The following is a 20,675-nucleotide window of genomic DNA, read 5'->3' as shown; positions in this document are numbered from 1 at the left end:
CTACAAGTTCGTTTTCCTTCTATTTCTTTTAATTTCTCTCTTATTGCCCTTTCTTTTTCCTCGGTTTGTTATATTTTATGTGTTCTACAGCGTGTTCCGTCTAAACACCACATTACAAGTATTGAAAGTTCTAATAAAGATATTTATTTAACAATTGATACTCGGCCATAATCCGTTGAGTTCTGCCTGATAAAAATATTTTCAAGATGGCGGCACTTCCGGTTATGCCGGAAGTCGTTATCGACTTTCTTCTTTTAATTGGAAAGCTATGTTTTTCACTGCGTTTTTGGATTATTTGAATTATTTTAAGACCGTTTTCATCAGCTTTCCCTATACCTAAGTTTAAACGTTTTCGAGATATTTAAGATTTTTTGAAAATTTTTGGATTTGCACCAGTCACTTAAAAAATTAGTAACTCTCTTAGTTTCAGAGATTTCAAAATCATATTTGGAGAATTAAAAAAAACTATATCTGTTCTCTTGTGTGTTTAAAATTGGAAAAGAAGTTAATAAACCCAAAAATTTTAAGGTTAAGTTTGGACAACTTCAAGTACCCATAACTTAATTTTTTCAAATGGGATGTCCCAATTTTTATTTTATTTGATGGAGGAATTTTTTTTCTGCATAGATCTGTATTAGCATTCCCTATTTCAAGTTATGTTGTTTTTTTTGACATTGTAACGACAAACTCTGTTCAAAATTGTGTTATCCGTCCCGTGATAACAAAAAAAATTCATTGAATGTTGATCTAAAAAACATTAATTTGTCACATTTTTTCATTCGTTTGCATGGCAAAGATGAGAATAGACCTATAGCTAATGAATTTCTCAATCCTAACAGAAAGTTATTGTGACTTGAAAGCTATTAAACATAGTATAGAAGATGTTAATACAGGTCGATGTAGAATTAAATTCTCTACCATTTAGTGAAATAAAACTTTTCATTTCATTTGAAAAAATTGAGTTATGGGTGTTAAAATTTCTGCAAATTTAACTTGAAATTTTTGTGGTTTGTTATTCTTTTTTAGAAATTTTAAAACACCAAAGGAAAGATTTAGACTTCTTTTTTCAAGTGAGCAAAAAAATTTTCCAGATTTTTAAAAATGGCAGTTATCGATTTTTGAACTGGAAGGTGCGAATCCAAAAAATATAAAAACCCGAAATATTTCGTAAACGGCTAAATTTAGGTTTAGGGAGAGTTTATGAAAACTACGTTAAAATATCTCTAAAAATCTAAAAACGCATTAAAAATCATAGCTTTCTATAATTTAAAATAAAAAAGTTGATAGCAACTTCCGGTGTAACCGGACGTGTCACCATCTTAAAAATATTTTCATTGAATAGGACCTAAGAGATTATGGTTGTATACAAATTTTCAGATGACTAGCATTATTAGAAATACAAATACTTCTAACGTAAGTTTTAGACGCCTGTATAGTATATGCATTGTTATTTCAAACCAATTTTTTCCACTAACAATTCATGTCCTACTTATTTTTCGTGACAATTTTTTATTTTATTCTTTGATTTCATTCAGTATTATTTTATTGGTAGATTTTTTATTTTTGCAACTCTTGTAGCCTTTCGATAAATCAAAACCGTGTGTTCAACTGTTAATCGTTTACAAATAAACGACATATAAAAATTACTAATAATTTTGGAAAATATGCATCATTTGTTCCGAATAATGGCAAAAATATGGCAAAATGAAAGCTCATAAATCTGCAATAAAAACGATATTTATTCCTCTTTTGCGTCACTATTTACATTCAATGCAGGTAAGCAATATAATTAATTTAATCATTACTTTAGTAATTCTGGGATAACGAGTTGCCAGTATCCGGGCACGAGTAAACACGGTAACAAAGAATTTTGTTCCCAATTAACACATTGAACCAAACAAAAACAGATGACACTTCACATGTTGAAGAATTAAGCAAATATGTGCCGAGGTAGCGAAACAAATTTTTAACTTGGTTGATAAAGAATACGAACACAATAGTCAAATTAAGTTTCCTGCAATAACAACGTTCCCACATTTTTTATCGCTGTTTTTATAATTGACTTGTTAAGTGGCACAAAATGGCGTACAAAACGACAACAGTTAGCGAGTTGTCTGTTTGAACAAGATCAGATAAAGGAAATGTGTCTCAAAACAATGCACAAAACGACACACAAAATTGAAATCTAATCGATAGAGTATGTAAATTGTGACAGATCCGATCCCGGTAGAACGTCCGGAAATACAAAGATCCTTCTCATATCCGGAATTGAAGAGTCTCCAGTCAGTGCAAACTTTTGATTTTCCTTACAAGAATCGTTCCAAATAATTTTCGAATCGTAAAAAGCATCGCGAGAATCGAATCAAACTCGCAGTGTGAATATATGGAAAGTTTAGTGTAAACATCAAATCCTGCGGGATCCAGACGTTTCAGGATCCTGGTATGCATAAAGTGTGTGCGCCTCCCGAGATTCCTGAAATGCCAATCGCAAAACCTTGAGACGCTTTCAGTCAATCACAGGTTAAGCGCGCGATTCGCCCCAGGAAGATTTATTCATTCCTGAGAAAAAACGTGTCTATTATTTTTTTTGTTGACCTTTAAACAACTAATTCCTGCTTTCAGCAAGTGTGCATAAAAACGATCCGTTGAGGTACAATTTTTGTGGCTCCTGGCGACCCGTTCTTAGACATAATTTATACAAAAACACTTGAAAGAATACAAAAATTAAGTCACACATTACACTTTGCTTCTTTGGATCACCTACAGTTGGTTATTACCGAATTGCCACCGTTTTTCTTACATCTAATTCACAGTAAATTTTAATGACCGCTGACAAATTTGAAGTCAAAGGTGCAATAGTAGTGATTTGGCACGAATTTTAAATTTTATCGGCTGAATAAAAGAGAAATACTTATTTGTTAAATAATAGTTAGTAATCTGACTATTAAATGAATTAAAAAAATGGGTTTTTTTTTTAGAAAAAAGCCTTTAATTAAAAGATGCACTAAAAAGGAAAAAACAATGTTTTTCTATCAGAGGAGAATATTTTTGCTTACAAATTAGTTTTTTAAAATATATAAAAGCTTTAGGAACAGTGTTCAATTTAAGAAAATAATTCTGTAATGCCCTATTGTTGTGATTTATGACCGTTCCCAATGCTTTTATAAATTTTAAAATCCTAATTTATGCAAAAATATTCTCCTCTAATAGAAAAACATTATTTTTTCTTTTTAGTGGATCTTTTAAATAAGCGCTTTCTTCAAAAAAAAACATTTTTTAAATTTTTTTATTTATTGCTTTTTAGACTTTAGTTATTTTAAATCTTTTTCTCTGAGATTTAGTTTTGCCGAATTATTGTCACACCATTATATGTGATAGAAAACAGCTGTTAGTATTAAAAGCACATCCTAACCTCTGTTCTGGGTCTATATTCTATCGTCAAAGATAAATGAATTAAAAAAAATAGCGACATTTGTTTGTAACGAAACGTAATGAATATGATTAGGTATTAATATATTTCCCAACGACCAAAATACCGTTAATGTTGGTATAAGTTATGGTATGTACACATCGAAAACCTATTTGTAAACATAACCTAACACTTCAAAACCCCATTTAACTCCTTTAGGAGGTATTTAACCATATAGGATTGCATTGTCACGCAGATTGCGTAAGTGGGCAAAATTTCAATTCATTGGGACGACGGGAACCTTTTCAAATTTGACCCCAAAAATATGAAACAGACAGACAGACAACAAAGCAAGTTAAAAATAATAATAATAATAATAATAAAAGCTTTTAAAAAAACTCACTCGCGCGTTCGTGCTTTAAAAAGTATCGATACGTATTTAGGGCGAAAAGATGAATTGAAGAGTAGTTTTTGCAGTAAATAATCCTGGCAAGGAGTGCTCTTGATAATTAGCTATTATGACGAGTGAAATATCGCGTCTTGAAGCATCCTCATTAAAACTAATTAATTTCTCTGCGCTGCCGAAACCTGTGGAATTTAAAAGTTTATCCTTGTTCGGGAATGAAATATATTTGTAAATGTCACAAGGACTGGCGCGTGTAACTAGGAGACGAGTCTAATTCTCCGGGCAATAAAGCTAACTCGGTCTTGTTTCAGCTCTGCTAATTGCAGTGTGGAATTCGCCCGCGAGTTTTAATTTAGCTACTTAGAAGTTAGAGCTTAGCTCTTGACCTCCATACCGAAAATTTGCTGTTTTGTTGCGGTATGTGTGAGGTTTTTTGGCGAAATTAAAAAATGGGCAGAGCGCGATTTATCATCGTTTACATCTCTTTTATTACCACGTTCTATACAGTCACGCAAAATTTTATATTATTAATAGCGCCTCGTTTATAACGAAACTGTGGGTTAATGCGCCGGATTAATTAAATATAATTGCAGTCGGTGTGGCATTTTTTCACCGGCCCTTATTTCCATTTATCGATTGGTTGGGATTAAAAACTAACACCTGGAAGAGCAAGCGGCGCAGCATTTATCAACAGGATTAGCTCGGGACTCGCTCATGTAGGAATCTTTTTAAAAGGCCATCATCCTTCCAGGATCTTAAGCTCGATGTAAGACGCTTTTACTGCGACATCTCGGCGTAAGCCGCTACTGGCGCGAGTTGATCGTTGCGATTAAAGCTCCGAAGCATTCAACACCCCTATACAACCGGATGAAACTTTTTCACATCGCAATTTATCGGGCGAAAGATGCCGCAAATTGCGACGCCCCAAGTAATCACAATTCTTAATTTTCAAGGTTTCCGTTAAAATTTCTGTTATAAATAGAAAATTGCTTCAGTCGGCTGAAGAAATGAGGATGTTCAGTGAGCTCCGTTGTGATCCTAATCATGATATCCGTTTAAATATCCATTTATCCAGCACGATAGTACCAATTGTCGGAAGTTTGCATGCAGCATAACGCTGATTTACCTGTGCAATTTGCTAACCTACAAGGAAACCAAATTGCTTTCTTCTATCTAACAAGGCTATGCCAGTGTGGGCTCAAGGTTCGCCGCTAAGTAAACAAAAGCAACACAATCATTTGTGTTATTGACACACGTTTTTATTTAATCGCTAAGGCACCCAATTTTTGCATTTTTATGTTCCTTTAAGGCTGGCGTTTTGTTTTTTCATAAAAATAATAACAATAAATGACCTTTATTAAATGATATTGATAAAAAATACATACAAAATAAGAACAAAAAGGATAGTTGTATCTATCATAATAGAAAAAGGAAAGAATAAATAACATAAAATAAGATAACTATAGACAGATGAGGAGGCGAAGTTTTACCATAATATTATGGTCATTATTTTTAATGTTAAAAATAATAATTAATAACTCAACACAACATCTCACTTGTAATTGTCGTAATTATTATTGCAATTTACTGCTGTTAAAAAAATAACAAGCAATTATCGTTTTCTTTACCCGTTCAAAATGTTGATATACTATCCGTCAATGCAATAAAAATTCATTAAACTAAGGTTTGAAAAACTTTGATTTTCCATATTTTTTCTCGTTTGAATGGCAACTTATGAAAAAAACTATCGGTAATAAATTTCTCAGTTATCTACAGAAAATTAACAAAATTTGAAATAAGTTCAGGAAATGCAAATCAATATAAAATAGGTGTAATTCACTTGGAAAGTGGGTGAATAGACCAGTGGTTCCCAACATTTTTCGGCTTGCGAACCCCTTTTATAGCTAAAAAACAGCAATAAAATTTGGTAGAAGAAAGTTTTTTTGTTGCACATTTTGAATTTAAAAAACTTTTGGTTTAGTAATATATATTTTTTATAAGTTTTATTTTTTTTTATTATTAACAGAGTGCATCAGTAAATAATATCAAAGGGGTGTTTTTTAAACAGACACGTTAAATAGTTTGAACGTTGACAGTGTTGGCACCGTAGCCAATTTAGTCATAATTTTTAGTTGTCAGGTCAGGTCAGTGTTGAATTTGTTTGGAAAAAATGTCATAAAATGTTAGTAAAGAACTCCTTTATGAAAATCTCGTACTCGTTACGGAAACACAGAAACGGCAGATACAGTATCGATAACAGTTTTTAATGTAGATGAGGAGATAAAAAGTGTTTATCCAACACTGCAATTTCCAATTTTTAACAAGAAAGTACAAAAATGTAAAATACTCATGTGTGATAGAAAGCAATTAAATTAAGGTGCATTGCACTTTAGGAAGGAATAGAAAAAAGTGATAATTTTATTTTTAAACTAACGCTTAAGAAGAATTTAGAACTTGCTTTAACTTCAAGCCCATTTCAGTTCAAATAAATTACAGAAAACTGATAGCCAATCTTCATCTAATTATTGTTTCCTTCGACAAATAAATTTTTCTACTAAAAGCATCCTTTTTTATTAAAATTTTTGTACAAAAAGCCAATTTTTCCCAAAATATTGCACAATATTATGTAATTTTAATAAGCACTGGGTTCTCTCTTTATAGACACAAATTAGTGATGTCTTTCTGTTCGTTAATAACGCGTTATACAAACAGAAGACTGTCTACAATCCACAAAAGTCTAAATTTTGATGAGTCTTTAAGAAAACATAACTATTTTTTTAAAGAAATTTTTAGGGACAAAAACAATAATCAAAAAAAATTTGTGACCCACGCAGACGATGACTTGCTGCCCATTTTGTCTGTTAACTTTATTTACATTTATTTTGTACTTTTTAACGTTTTAAAATTCCATCATTACAATACTATTTTTGGCGAACACTCTATACCACCGGTTGGGAAACACTGGAATACACCAACGAAGAGATCTTAATTAACCTTCTGTTACCCAAACAGAATTTCAATATATTTAAATAAAAAATAATAATTTAGGTATTTATTTTAATTATAATCGATTTTTGTATCGTCACTTTTGTCATGTTTCAGAACGTTTTTTTTTCTTTTGGTTCAGATTTGTATAACCTTATTGACAATGAAAAATATGTCAACGTCAATCAACCTTTACATCGTGATTTCAAAATTTTATTTTGTTTCGTCAAACTATTATCGGATTAGTTGCTTAGGTATTACTACCTATCTCGAGAACGTCAGCCAGAAAACAAATCATTTTGAGATAAATTAATCTTTTGCACTAGGTATTGGTGTTTTGCCTCCAATCGCTGAAAAATCAGTCGATGAAGGGTAAAACCCCATTTATTATTTAGCGATGTCACTTGGTAATAATTACGAGGGAATCATAAAGTTCCATCCAATAAGAAAGTTTGTGTAAAACCAATAAAACTTTTGATTGGAGAGACTAGTTTTATACCGGGATCTAGGCGTCGACACGAACGGCTTACGCTATCGGAACGTTGCCAGACTTATCATAACATATTTTAGCTGTTTTTAAAACCTTATTTCTGTTTTATTGAATGTTAAAAATTTATAGTTTCTCTTTATGACTCAATAATGATCTATGAGATGGGATTTTTCTTAGACAAGATTCCATTTAATTTTCACTCCTTTATGGCGTCGAGGGGTCAGAACTCATCAAATCACGTCTTTGCCTTACATATTTTACGGTGTAGTAAATATTAGAGGCCACTCTTGGACACAATGTCTCCAGGTGGGACCGCATCCATCTTGGAAACAGTAAAACAGGGCTAAATGCAACACGTAAAAACTGGCGAAGCTGTAAAAAGGTTTATGGCCCTGCAAGGCCCCACTGAATCAAAATATTACAATAAAATGGACAGAAGAACAAAATAACAAAACATCATATTACAAGTAATGATTTCACATAAAAGCGAACGAAACGGACATTAATAAAAGTATTAGTCTTTATTTACGTCCAGTCTGATTAAGTATAGTTCATTTGGGACGCTAATGCCTCTTGTAATTTTTGCGTTATTAATGAAAAATACAAAATCAGGGTTTCGTGTCGCAAGTTGTAATGTGTGCTATTTGTGCGACGATCAAAATTTAATTTTGTTGAGGAACTACTCAAAGTGAATTTAAATATGGATACACTCAACGTTGTAATCCCATCAACCATGTTCATAATCCAGGAAGTAAACTTAAATTCTTTAAAGTTAATAAAGTTTGGTAGCTTCACTATTTAATGCCACGTCTAATGCAGTTAACAAAACTGGTAAACACACTATATAATTAATGAAAAGCAACAGAAAGTGGGTCATTTAACGTGTTATCTCCCCGACCAAATTGATGAAATTAACTTAAACCAGGAATGCGCTAAATTTAATTAATATGAAGAAATCAGTGTCCTAATTGAGAAAAACGCCGCACGAGCGCAATATTGCATCTGCTTTAATTAAGACTTTATCACATGTCGTAGTCATTACGAGTGTGAATTTTTCTTTGTTTGCTCTAATGAAATGCTTCATTTTTGCGGTCAAAATAGGTCGGTGCAGCACCGAGAACCTCTCCATTAGGGGTGACGTCAGCGATACCGCGCCCTGGAGGCGCACCCTGCGTCTCGACGCTCCCTCGCCTAAGGGTGGTTTTCATAGAGAACTGGCACGCACCAAATTTTAATTTTATTGCACAACAATATTACAACAATTAGACAGGACTGTAAGGAATAAAAAAGGACGACGACCTCCGGCCTTTATGAGCCAATCGATAAACACAAGGTGATTTTTTTCAATTAAAAGTATTTAAATTTACAGCGTGGGCGAGGTGTATTCAGAATTGTGTCATGAAAAAATTAAGGGTTTATTTTAAAAAATGTAAAAATATTTCAGGGACACTTCTAATACTTAAGGTGCTAAAATGCTTGAAAAAAACAAAAGTAATTTTTGACTTAAATTGCGACTTAATTTGGTAATTCTAGAAAAATAAATATTGGCCATTTACAATCGATTAATTATTTTTTGAAGTGGAAATTGTGATTTTGTGACAGGGCTAGTCCTAGAGCCGTTTTAGTGCCTCATTTGTTCCTCGAATATTTGACCAATAAAAAACAATAATTTGACCATTAAAAATCACCTCCTTATCGGGCTCCTTGTTTGTCTACTGCACAAAAAATTGCAAAACAATTAAAAGTTGTTTGTTATTGGATACTAATGCACTCCAATCTACAAAACAGGCCAATTACAAACGTTTAATGAATCACCGCAAGATGTTTTATTTGCAAATAGCAGTTGATGATTTTAAGCTTTCACGAATTTTTCTTTCTCTTCTTAAAATTTAAACCTTTTTATTGCAAAAAAGCAAAGTAACACCATTTTTGACCTAATCTGAGAAAGTTTCGGTACATATTTGGCAAAATTTTTGGAACAAATTGCAATTTTTGCATAAAAAATAGTATCGCTTTTATTAGCGAAATTTCACACAATAAGACGAGAAGCTACACAGGTGTCCTTTTTTCGAGCTCCACCATGAGAATCTCAGTTATTATAAGAGATACGAGGTTGGTTAAATTAGAGCGCATTTTGCCGAACATTTATCTCAAAGAAAATTCGATGAGTTATTTTTAATTATTAAATTATTGAGAAAAATCAAAATTTTGTTATTTTCGTTTATATTTTTTTAAGGGAACATTAAAAGAATTAAACATTTTTAAGAAGAACGTTCTTCGGGCACTTTTTTGCAAAAAATCTAAATCTGTTTTGAAACGTATCTTTGTTCCTGATCACATGTTACGGGCTAATTAAAAAATTAAAATAATTTAGTTTATTTAAAAATTTAAAAAAGCGTTCTTGCAAAGAGAGCTTTGAAAAAAACGTCAAAAATTTTGACTAAACTTTGACAGTTCTAATAAATATGCGAGCAGAATTTTTATAACTTTATCATGTTTTGTTTTGCGAAGAATAAATTTCTAGCTTATCATGCCGCTTAGTTTTTAAATAAGTAAGCTTGAAGGAAATGTGAACCTTCCAGAACCAAATTCAATTTAACCTCTAGTTTGTTTAAAAACAAAATTGTTGACGTTTTTTCCCAAGCACTCTTCACAAAAATGCTTTTTGCTCTATTTTGATCAGCATGTAAGATTTGATCATATCATGTGATTCATCGATGTAATCAAGAATAAAAACGCTTTCGAAAAATACATAAAGCAAATATAGCTTCTAAAAGACAAACCAAAGGTATTGTAACTCTGACATGAAGAACTCCTTGGAAAATACGATGACAGATTTAGATGCCGTATAGAAAAGTGTCTGAAGAACGTCCTAATTAAAGACATTTAGTTCTTTTGGTTTTTGCTTAAAAAAATAAAAACGAAAATTACAATTTCCGTATTGTTCCAATAATTCAAAAACTAAAAAGACACATCAAATTTTCTTTGAGATAATTGTTCAGCATAAAAATGCACAACTTTGTCCTAATTTAATCGACCTCGTATCTCTGATAATAACTGAGATACCCATGGTGGACTCGAAAAGTGGACACTCTGTATAGACACCACCTTTGATTTACAGCTTATTTTTAGCACAATTCCTTAAAATTTTCTTTTCTTTTCATGACTTGATATCAGTCAAAAATGCAATTTTTTTATTCCAAAGGTTTTTTTCTATTTGAAAAGGTCTTTCAGTTTGTCCTTATTGTTGACTAAGCACCTACCTTTGAATGCAAGATAAATTTTCATCTTCCGGTTAAACATTTAATAAAATTTTAATAAACACGGCAACATGTACCTGCTGTTTTTGTTGGACTTTTGGCTTCAAAGTATAATAAACCGTTGCTCTCCTGCCACCGTATTTTTAAAATGATTAGTTTAGGAATAAATGCGTCTTTAAACCTTAAAATATGAGCGCTGTGGTTCGGTTTATTTATTTTCGCGTGTTAAAACAGGAGAGTTTGTTGTTTTTATACATCCAATCCTCGTTGTTGCTATTTATTATTCAGAAGTGAACCTTTTTCGGAACATTTGTTATATGAAATAAGTGATTCGCTATTGAATATTTTAATTCAGACGTAACTTTCTTTCCAACTTTTGCTATTGATTGATTACTTTCCCTACACAGGAGTAGTATAAGCGAACAATTAGTGCTAATGAGGTCATTATCTAATGACCGCTGCAACTTTCTCTTAATGACCGCTACACTTTGGCCGCTACAATTTTGCTATATGTCATACAATATATAAGACCAAAGAAAATTTAGGAAAATATTCAGTGTTGTTCTCGTGTTTGTTCTTGAAGAAGACGTCTTGGTGTATTGTGAAATTAAGGTAAGTTTTTTAAGAAATTATTTTAAATATTTATTAACTGTTGTGAATTTGTGTTAGATGCCTGGAAAACGTGTATCTTCTATGCCATTGAAAAAATCATCTCCGAAGCGTTTTAAAGCCCCAGGTGATGGTGGATGTGTAGAAGAAGAGGAAATTAGTGCTTCGCAAGTTCCATCGGTTCCGAAGTCGTCTTTGTCAGCATTTCCAGCTGCTTCACCACCACCACCACCACCATCGCAATCCATAGAATTAGCGAGAGTATCTGAAATAGGTCTTAGCCAAGCTGCATCCCCCAAGTCGCCTCAGCCTATCCACGCTGAAGAAGACATCATAACACCAGCTGAATGGTCGGATCCTGTGTTGGAGCGATCGTTGATGGAAATGGCCGACAACATCGAGAAAAATGAAGCTGAGAGAAGTGAGAAAGATGAAGCTGAGAGAACGGCTCGGATGGTGATCAATGAGAAGTTTCGTTTAATTCATGAAGTGGTGTATCCTATAACTAAGTCTGGTAGCAAACTTTTATCGATTGGAGTAAAACCACTCCATGATTTTGTGCCGTTGTTGAAGATACATAATCCAGAATTAACATCGGCGATAAGTTTTTCTATTGAAACCTTTGAAGAGTTTTTAAAAGAAATGAGCAAGATCTTTGAATCAAGAGAGGAGGACGAAGAAGTAGAAGAAATTAGTGTTCCAGAAGGTCAGATGTTGTGTATGCTAAGTGGCTACGTCGTGGTGGTTTGTAGATATAATACTCTTCAATTTATACCTAGTCAACCCAGCGTGTACAAGGGCATTTATTTATCATTGAACACAATTAAAACTGTCGTAAATATGGGCGAGCATTTATTGAATCTGCTTCATGCAAGAAGAATTCAATATAAATTCTATCCATGTTACGATAGTTTTATAAATAATGTTGCGCTTGATGTTATGGAGAATGGATGTAAAAATTTATCTCAAAAATTGTATGATATTATTAAGAATCGGTATGAACAAAATGCAACCTTGTATGAGATAGTTTTGAAACTGCCTGTGAATGTAAAAACTGCTGTCGAAAATAGAATACAATATTATAGGGAAAATAATGATTATAACTGTCTGTGATAATAAATAATTAAATAAAATGTATACTCTGTTTTCTTTAAATATTCCGCCGCGTAGCAAAAGTTATCATTATTGGTTTGGTGTTGAATAATGAAAGTTATTTGAAATAGAATGGACTTACGATTCAAATCTCCGTTTACAGCAATTATAGCTGGTCCAACTGCTTGCGGAAAAACGCACTTTATTATACGATTTTTGAACCACATAAATTCGGTCTGTGATAAAAAATTTGAACGAGTGCTTTGGTTTTATGACGAGTGGCAACCGTTGTATCAAACTAATGTAATCAATAATAGTAATCTTGAATTTCGTCAAGGCGTTCCTGATATGAATGATTTTGATGGTACAGAAGCGACATTGATAATTTTGGATGATCTGATGAGAGAGACTAATGGCAGTGTGGTCGATATTTTCACTAAGGGAAGTCATCATCGAAACCTTAGTGTCTTCTACATTACGCAAAATTTGTTTCATCAAGGAAAAGGACAGAGAGATATTTCTTTGAATGCGAACTATATCGTTTATTTTAAAAATCCTCGTGATAAAGCTCAAATTAATTTCTTAGCTAGACAGATTTTTCCTGAAAATATAAAATTTATCCAGGAAGCTTATAAGGATGCCACAATGAGACCGCATGGTTATTTGTTGATTGATTTAAAACAAGATACTCCAGATGAATTCCGTATTCGAACAAATATTCTACCTGATGAAGAACCTTCTTATGCATACATACCTAAGAGAGATTATAAATATAAAAGTAAGTAGTTTATGCGTCAGTCGTCGTTGAGATGTCGCGAGCGTTAGAAAGAAACGCCGAGTTATTAAAATTTTTGCATAGAACAACACCTGTTTATCGTAAATCAATTCTTAATTCTGCCGATAAAAACTTGGTGCATTGTATATGCGAGTGCGCTCACAATACGTTATTAGGGAAAGTTCCTTTAAATGGTTCTCAAAAGAGCAAATTAAAGAAACATAAAAAATTACTGAGAAATTTAGTAAATCGTAAATTATCTCTCCAGAGAAAAAAGAAACTAATTGTGCAAAAAGGAGGTGCTTTCTTACCATTGTTGTTGGCTCCAATAATTTCGGGTGTGTTGGGTCATTTATTTAATAAATAATGGAACATACGAAAAAAATGGTACTCATTGATTCATCCGAACTTGAACGTTTGCATAATAACAAAAGCACTCAGCCAAACACCCTAAATGATTTAGATCATGAAATGAAAAGAATCATAGATACGAAAAACATTGATGATAATGAAAAATGGATTTTGTATAATCAAGTGCTTCAAAGATATCTAAAAATGATAAGTCGTTCTCGTGAACCTGTTACCATACCTGTGATTTATTCTAAAGAAAATCAATTAGAACAATCTGAACGAATTACTCGAAACATTTTGAGTTCCCTACCAAGACCCTTACAAGTTAAAGCGAATGCTTTGTTAAACAATTTAACACACAATGGAGTTGCATGGAATGAAACCGGAAACGTTATCTACGATGGAAACACAATTCCTGGTTCCAATATATTTGATCTAATCACTGATGTTATGAAGAGTAGTAATAAGTTAAATGCCGAGCCTGTCGGATGGAAAAATTTTGCGGAAATTTTGTATAAAATAAACGTTCCACGTACTCTTATAATTAATCCAAAACGTTTGAAATATATAAATGAACAAGGTGCTGAAAAGCAAGAAGTAAAAAACGAAGTGAAAGTAAAACCAATATCGTCGTCAAAGTTTGACACAGAAGAAGAAGAAGAAGAAGAGGATAGTCAAATAACGAAGAAATCAATGCGATCGTCATCAAGAAAACAAAAACGCTTGAGAGTTCCTTGGTCGCCGTATGAAAGCAAGTAGACAAAAATGGATGAAATAAAGGAAAGATATTTTATACCTCGTGACCCTCTTGGTTTTTCGAGTCCTAACAACTTAGCTAAGTTTACAAATATACATAAGAAAAAAATTAATAAATGGCTAGAAGGTGTGGAATCTTATACATTACATAAGCAAGTTCGTCGTCGATTTCCTAGAAATAGTTATCATGTAACCAACATAGACGATTTATTTCAAGCTGATTTAATAGATATGAGAAACATCGCAAAACATAATCGAGGTGTAAATTACCTATTAACTGTCATCGATGTATTTTCCAAGTTTGCATGGGTTAAACCTTTATACACAAAGACGGGAAATGAAGTGGCTGCAGCTTTTAAAGAAATATTTGATGAGCGTGTTCCGGTTAATCTTCAGACTGACAAGGGAAAAGAATTTCTAGCGAAAAATGTCCAAAAATTGTTTAAACAATATGATATAAATTATTATGTAACAAATAATCCTGATGTAAAAGCTGCTGTGGTAGAAAGGTTCAATAAAACTTTAAAAACAAAAATGCATAAATATTTTACGTTTGCAAATAATATGCAATACATTGATGTATTACCCGAATTCATGCACTCTTACAATAATTCTTATCATCGTACTATTAAAATGGCTCCTAACGAGGTAAATCCTGACAACGTTGCGCAAGTATACGATAACATTATGAGTACGAGAAAGAAGAATATTAAAACGATCAAACTCGAAAATGTGTACAAAGTTGGAGATTACGTCAGAATCACCAAGTACAAGCACGTATTTGAAAAAGGCTACATGAGTAATTGGAGCGGTGAAATATTCAAAATAACTGATGTTATAATGAGACAACCCGTTGTGTACAAAATTTCCGATTTAATGGATGAACCAATAGAGGGCGTCTTCTATCACCCCGAATTACAGCGCGTAACGTACGACCCCCAGAGTACATTTCACATTGAAAAAGTATTGAAGAAGCGATATAAAAGAGGTAAATGTGAAATTTTTGTGCAGTGGAAAAATTATCCTTCAAAGTTTAACTCGTGGATTCCGTGCAGTTCCCTTACATCGATATGAATAACGAATTTTATTTAACTTTGGTATCAAACAGCTCAACCAATTACTTTCCCGAAAATACAACAACGCACTTTTGCACACAACTTCCAAAAACTGTTCATTTGGATGGTGAATGGTGTGTGGGACTTTCGGAAATACAGTATCCGTGTTCCTTCTTAACCATCAACAGTGGTGAAAATATTATTTACTGCTCTTTTGAATTTAGTTTATCGGCGATTATGCAAAAAGGTGAAAAAGCCATTGACATATTGTTTAAAGATCCCCGTTTTGCGACATGGATCGATGATCAGGTTCGAAGAAGGAAATACAAGTCTTCGAAAGAATTCATGCGCGATCTTAAAATGAAAACGATCACATTTGAACACGATGTAATTATGACGAAATATAAGACTAAGCTTGAAGCTGGTAACTACGAAACGATCGAATCTATTGTGGATGCTCTAAACTCGGTAAGAGTTTTAGTAAAAGATAATGTTGAGTTCAGATTAAATGATGGTTCAAAAAGAGTAACTGTAACAAGCAGTAGCAAATATCTGACAAGTCTATCATTTTCACCGACATTAAGTCTACAATTAGGTTTTCAACCGGATACAAATGTACTGAGTAAAACTTCAACACATCCAGCAAACATTATGTTGGGTTTGCCTTCACAACTTTTCGTATACAGTGATATAATTGAACCACAATTGGTGGGCGATATAATGGCAAAAGTAATTCGAATCGTTGTTATCGATAATAAACACTACATTTACGGTACACATCATACGCAATTATTTTCGCATCCGCATTACGTGCCTCTGTTGAAAAGGGAATTTGAAAACATTGAAATTGATATAAGAAGTGCAACTGGTGAGAAAGTGCCATTTCAGTTTGGAACAGTGTGCGTTAAACTTCATTTTAAAAAAATTTCGTAATGCCTTCATGTCATTATCACGATTACTACATCAATCAAGCTGGTTCAGGTGTAGGTGCTATTTACAAAGGAATTAGTTACCAAAAGGGTTATGGTATTGGTAGTTTTTTACGGGGACTTTTTCGTACGGTAATGCCGTTAATAAAGAGTGGTGTTAAAACAATTGGTAAGGAAACACTACGCACTGGTTCAAATTTTCTTGGCGACATTGTTAATGAGGTGCCTGTAAAGGATGCATTCAAGACACGTGTAAATGAGTCAGTTGAAAATTTGAAACGAAAAGCTCAAGATAAATTAGACAACTTGGTAGGATCTGGATCTATAAAAAGAAGGCTAGTACAAAATAAAAGTCAGAATAGTTCTTCACGTCGTTCTGCAAAGAAGTGTAAAACGAGTTCAGTTATTAAACATCAAGATATCTTTAGCTAGAATGTCGTTTTTACATCCTCATAGTTGTGAGTGCGCGAAAAGTGAATTGGATCTTTTTGCTTTACCGCCAACTCAAACAAGCATCGAAAGCGGTCAATGGGTTCATTACAAAACTGTATCTAGTATATCTGAAAATAGTCCTTTAGAATTTGTAATACCAGGTGGTGAAGACTATATAGATTTATCGCAAACTTTACTTTCACTTTGTATTAAAATATGCAAAGATGACGGTAGTAATTATACCGCTGAAGATACAATTGGTCCAGTTAATAATATTCTCCACTCAATGTTTAGTCAAGTTGATGTATACCTAAATCAAAAACTGATTTCACCACCAAATAATACATACGCTTATAAATGTTATTTGGAGACACTTTTAAATTATGACTCAGGGGCGAAGAATTCCCATTTAACTTGTGGATTATGGTACGCCGATACGGCAGGCAAAATGAATGTAGTAACCAATGAGAACAGTGGATTCGCCAATAGACTCAAACTAACGTCGACGAGTAAAGAAGTCGATCTTATTGGTCACTTAAATTGTGATATATTTAATCAAGAAAAATTTTTAATCAACGGTGTAGAAATGAGATTAAAATTTGTACGTTCTCGTGATAGTTTTGCATTGATGTCATCAAATAATCTTAATGGAAAAATTCAAATTACTGATGCAACTCTAATGATTAGAAGAAATCGGATAAATCCAAGCGTATTACTTGCGCATGCAAAGGCTTTAGAGCTTTCAACTGCAAAATATCCAATTACGCGAACAGAATTAAAGGTTTTGACTATACCGCAAGGAGTACAAGGAAAATCATTGGATAATGTTTATTTGGGCCAACTTCCAAAAAGATGTGCATTGTGCTTTGTGACAAATAAAGCATTTAACGGTGATTATTCCTTAAATCCATTTAATTTCGAAAACTTTGGTTTAAACTATCTATCCTTGTACGTGGATGGTAACCAAATTCCTAGTAAACCCTTACAACCTACATTTATCGGTCCAAATAAGAAATTTGTTTCAATGTACCACACATTATTTTCTGGTACTGGTATACATTTTCTAAACACTGGAAATGGGATTTCACGTGATAATTATGCTGATGGATATTCAATAGCTGTTTTTGATTTGACACCTGACTTATCATCGCATAATGCTCTTTCATGGAATTTGATAAAGAACGGAAGTTTACGAATAGAAGTTGGTTTTAACACTGCTCTTACAGAAACTGTCAATTGTTTAGTGTATGGTGAATTTGATAGTGTAATAGAAATTGATAAAAAACGTAATGTAATTGTAGATTATAGTAGTTGATAAATTTATATAAGTGATAAATAAATTGCTATTACAAATGAAAAATTTGCTACTTTCATTTTACCCGTCATCCGAAATGGTTGTGTTTGTGGATTTTCAAGGGTTCAATTACGGTAATTGTACCGAAACTTTAACCATAAAAGAATTAGCTGTATTTAATACGAACAAAAGCGCACCAGACATCTTTTTGTTTAAACCACCCGATGATCTTTCAACCTTACCGCATCGTTATCAGAAGCAAGCCGATTGGTTGACGAATAACTTTCACGGGCTTTCTTGGAACTGCGGTAATTACGACTACGAAAAGTTGTCTGAAATATTGAATGAAACTACGAAAAATTCAAAGTGTATATACGTGAAAGGAATAGATAAGAAGCGTCTACTTTTGAAACGTTTACCAAAAAGTCAAATTGTAAACATTGAAGATTTAGAGTGTCCATCGCTTCGTTACTTGAGAGAACATTTTGATACGAATTGTTGTGTGAATCATATAATCAGCGATTCGGTGTGCGCTGTTCAAAACGTACAAAACTTGGCTAGTTGGTACAATGAATACTTTACAACTCAAAACGTGTCTGGAGATGATCTCTCGGAAGAAAAGACACCACGTTCTTGTTTCTGCGTATAACACTCTACCTGTCCTAATCACCAGACCCTCTATGGTTATTATCAACAGAGACCCTGATTACCTCCCGGGTAGTCATTGGATGGCTGTTTACATTGATAAATTTGGTTTCGCATACTTCTTTGATAGTTTTGGAAATCAGCCGCCTCCGAATATTTTAAAATTTCTTAGAAAAAATGCTATGATGTGGTCTTACAATATTTCTCAAATTCAAGATTTTTCTTCAACCGTCTGTGGCAAATACTGTACTTTATTTCTTTTAAACTACGCATTAGGCAATTCTGTTGATGATTTTCTAAAGTTATTTAACAAAGATTTTCACAATAATGACAAACTATGCAACAAAATGTTTAACAAATATTTCATGAATAAATAAAGACTTTGCAAGATCCATGTTTTTTCTTTCTTTCCTTATATCTCGTTACTCACCAGCATGACGCGGACGGGGCGCGGCGCGGACGACGGGGCGGCGGCGCGGAAACGGGCGCGGGACGGGGTGGCGGCGGCGCGGGAACGGGCGCGGGACGGGGTGGCGGCGGCGCGGGGACGGGCGCGGGACGGGGTGGCGGCGGCGCGGGGACGGGCGCGACACACACACACACACACATTCTGGGTTAAATCAAAATAAAATCACAGAAATCATATTTATTAGATTTATTTATTTATTTATTAATTTTTACTAAGACAATGTTCATTATAACTTACGGCTAATCCATCGGTGGCGGTACGAAATCCTTTTCCCACAGGTAAAGCCACCCTGTCCACCCGTATCGATAAACGATCATTAACAAAGAACGCACGATTGCTCTGAAGAACATTTCCTACAGTTTCCATCACCATTGCGACATTATATTGGGATAATTTGCGGAAGGAAATGTAAACAGGTCGCTCGGGGAATTCTTCATTTTCGAGAACTAAGCCGACATAGTCATCACTTGAAAATCCTCTAAAAATGTGCGCCAACAGTTCTTCAATTGCATTCTATTAAACGAAAATATCATTAATTAATTAACTAATTTACAAACATAACGTGACACTTACTTGCATCCATTCAATTGGATTCTCCGGCGCATTATCTTTAAAGGAAAACCTCATACGTCTCGCTAATGTATTAAACTTTTTTATGAATGATTCATTTTCTCCATTTTTATTAATAAAGTTAAATTCTGTAAGAAAATATTGAAGTATTCACATATTCAATAAGTTGTTGCTATTACTTACCATCAGCAAAATTTTCAAAGACTTCATTATCGTCAATTTGACCAGCACCGATTTGATTTACAAGTGTATCTACAAACACGTACATTTATAATATAGAAATGAGTATGTAATTAATTACCTAAAGGACCATCTTCGAAGTTAGGGAGGCGTCTTTTTAAAGCATTCACTGTAAATATTATAATTAATGATTAATCTATTATTATATAAATTATAAAGTATTTACCTGATTCTGTTGCCTTAGATGTTGAGGGTTGCAGGTTGGTAAATTCACTAATTTCCTCTTCTTCTACACATCCACCATCACCTGGGGCTTTAAAACGCTTCGGAGATGATTTTTTCAATGGCATAGAAGATACACGTTTTCCAGGCATCTAACACAAATTCACAACAGTTAATAAATATTTAAAATAATTTCTTAAAAAACTTACCTTAATTTCACAATACACCAAGACGTCTTCTTCAAGAACAAACACGAGAACAACACTGAATATTTTCCTAAATTTTCTTTGGTCTTATATATTGTATGACATATAGCAAAATTGTAGCGGCCAAAGTGTAGCGGTCATTAAGAGAAAGTTGCAGCGGTCATTAGATAATGACCTCATTAGCACTAATTGTTCGCTTATACTACTCACAGGCAGCGAAACGCTCCGAATATTTCGTTCCATTTCACTACACAGTGGAGCTATTTAAGGACGATGTGACCCTTTCCGTGCGAAATAAAGCACGCATATCATGGTCTTTTTGTACATGGATGTTTTTCCCCAATTAGAGAACTTTTCACCCTCCCTAATCTGTTAATGGCGTTTTACACTCCCGAGCTCGCAAAATGTGTTTTTCATGGCTAATTAGAGGTTTATTGTTGATGAACACATATTAAATGCAATATTAGCCCAACTTGTGCAGAAAAACCTAATAAGGAACATACTTGCTTTCGAGTCGGTGCGCGCATAATAATGCGTATT

General features: G+C 33.4%; 4 protein-coding genes across 10 annotated transcripts in view; 2 read left to right on the top strand and 2 right to left on the bottom strand.

The window, feature by feature from the left end:
* Window positions 1-20,675, top strand: part of Sou (Souji) — a 218,301-nt gene that overhangs the window by 106,509 nt on the left and 91,117 nt on the right. The window lies entirely within an intron of this gene.
* The window catches only part of cpo (couch potato), a 115,128-nt gene that overhangs the window by 54,257 nt on the left and 40,196 nt on the right, over window positions 1-20,675 (bottom strand). The window lies entirely within an intron of this gene.
* Window positions 10,962-12,296, top strand: LOC135265829 (uncharacterized). The gene is made up of 2 exons (XM_064356018.1): window positions 10,962-11,162; window positions 11,220-12,296. The coding sequence occupies exon 2, from the start codon at window positions 11,220-11,222 to the stop codon at window positions 12,270-12,272; it is 1,053 nt and encodes a 350-aa protein (XP_064212088.1). The 5' UTR covers window positions 10,962-11,162; the 3' UTR covers window positions 12,273-12,296.
* LOC103313123 (uncharacterized) lies at window positions 19,129-20,364 on the bottom strand. Its single transcript, XM_064356020.1, has 6 exons — window positions 20,139-20,364; window positions 19,934-20,081; window positions 19,829-19,876; window positions 19,711-19,779; window positions 19,531-19,655; window positions 19,129-19,470 (listed from the first exon to the last, which is right to left on the bottom strand). Exons 2-6 carry the CDS (start codon window positions 20,079-20,081, stop codon window positions 19,159-19,161), a joined length of 702 nt encoding a protein of 233 aa, XP_064212090.1. The 5' UTR covers window positions 20,139-20,364; the 3' UTR covers window positions 19,129-19,158.

Source organism: Tribolium castaneum, chromosome 4 (genome assembly GCF_031307605.1).
Source record: "Tribolium castaneum strain GA2 chromosome 4, icTriCast1.1, whole genome shotgun sequence".
In the NCBI taxonomy this organism is placed as follows: domain Eukaryota; kingdom Metazoa; phylum Arthropoda; class Insecta; order Coleoptera; family Tenebrionidae; genus Tribolium; species Tribolium castaneum.
The sequence above is the reverse complement of the archived record's forward strand: the minus strand, read 5'-3'. Positions and strand labels throughout refer to the sequence as shown.

What these genes read in the sequence shown, in the direction of transcription:
- LOC135265829 (XM_064356018.1), top strand. Translation starts at nt 11,220, where the DNA reads ATGCCTGGAAAACGTGTATCTTCTATGCCATTGAAAAAATCATCTCCG.
- LOC103313123 (XM_064356020.1), bottom strand. Translation starts at nt 20,081, where the DNA reads ATGCCTGGAAAACGTGTATCTTCTATGCCATTGAAAAAATCATCTCCG. An exon ending in CTTCGAAGATGGTCCTTTAG is followed by an intron (nt 19,780 to 19,828) that starts GTAATTAATTAC and finishes ACGTGTTTGTAG; the next exon opens with ATACACTTGTAAATCAAATC. An exon ending in CTTTGAAAATTTTGCTGATG is followed by an intron (nt 19,656 to 19,710) that starts GTAAGTAATAGC and finishes ATTTTCTTACAG; the next exon opens with AATTTAACTTTATTAATAAA.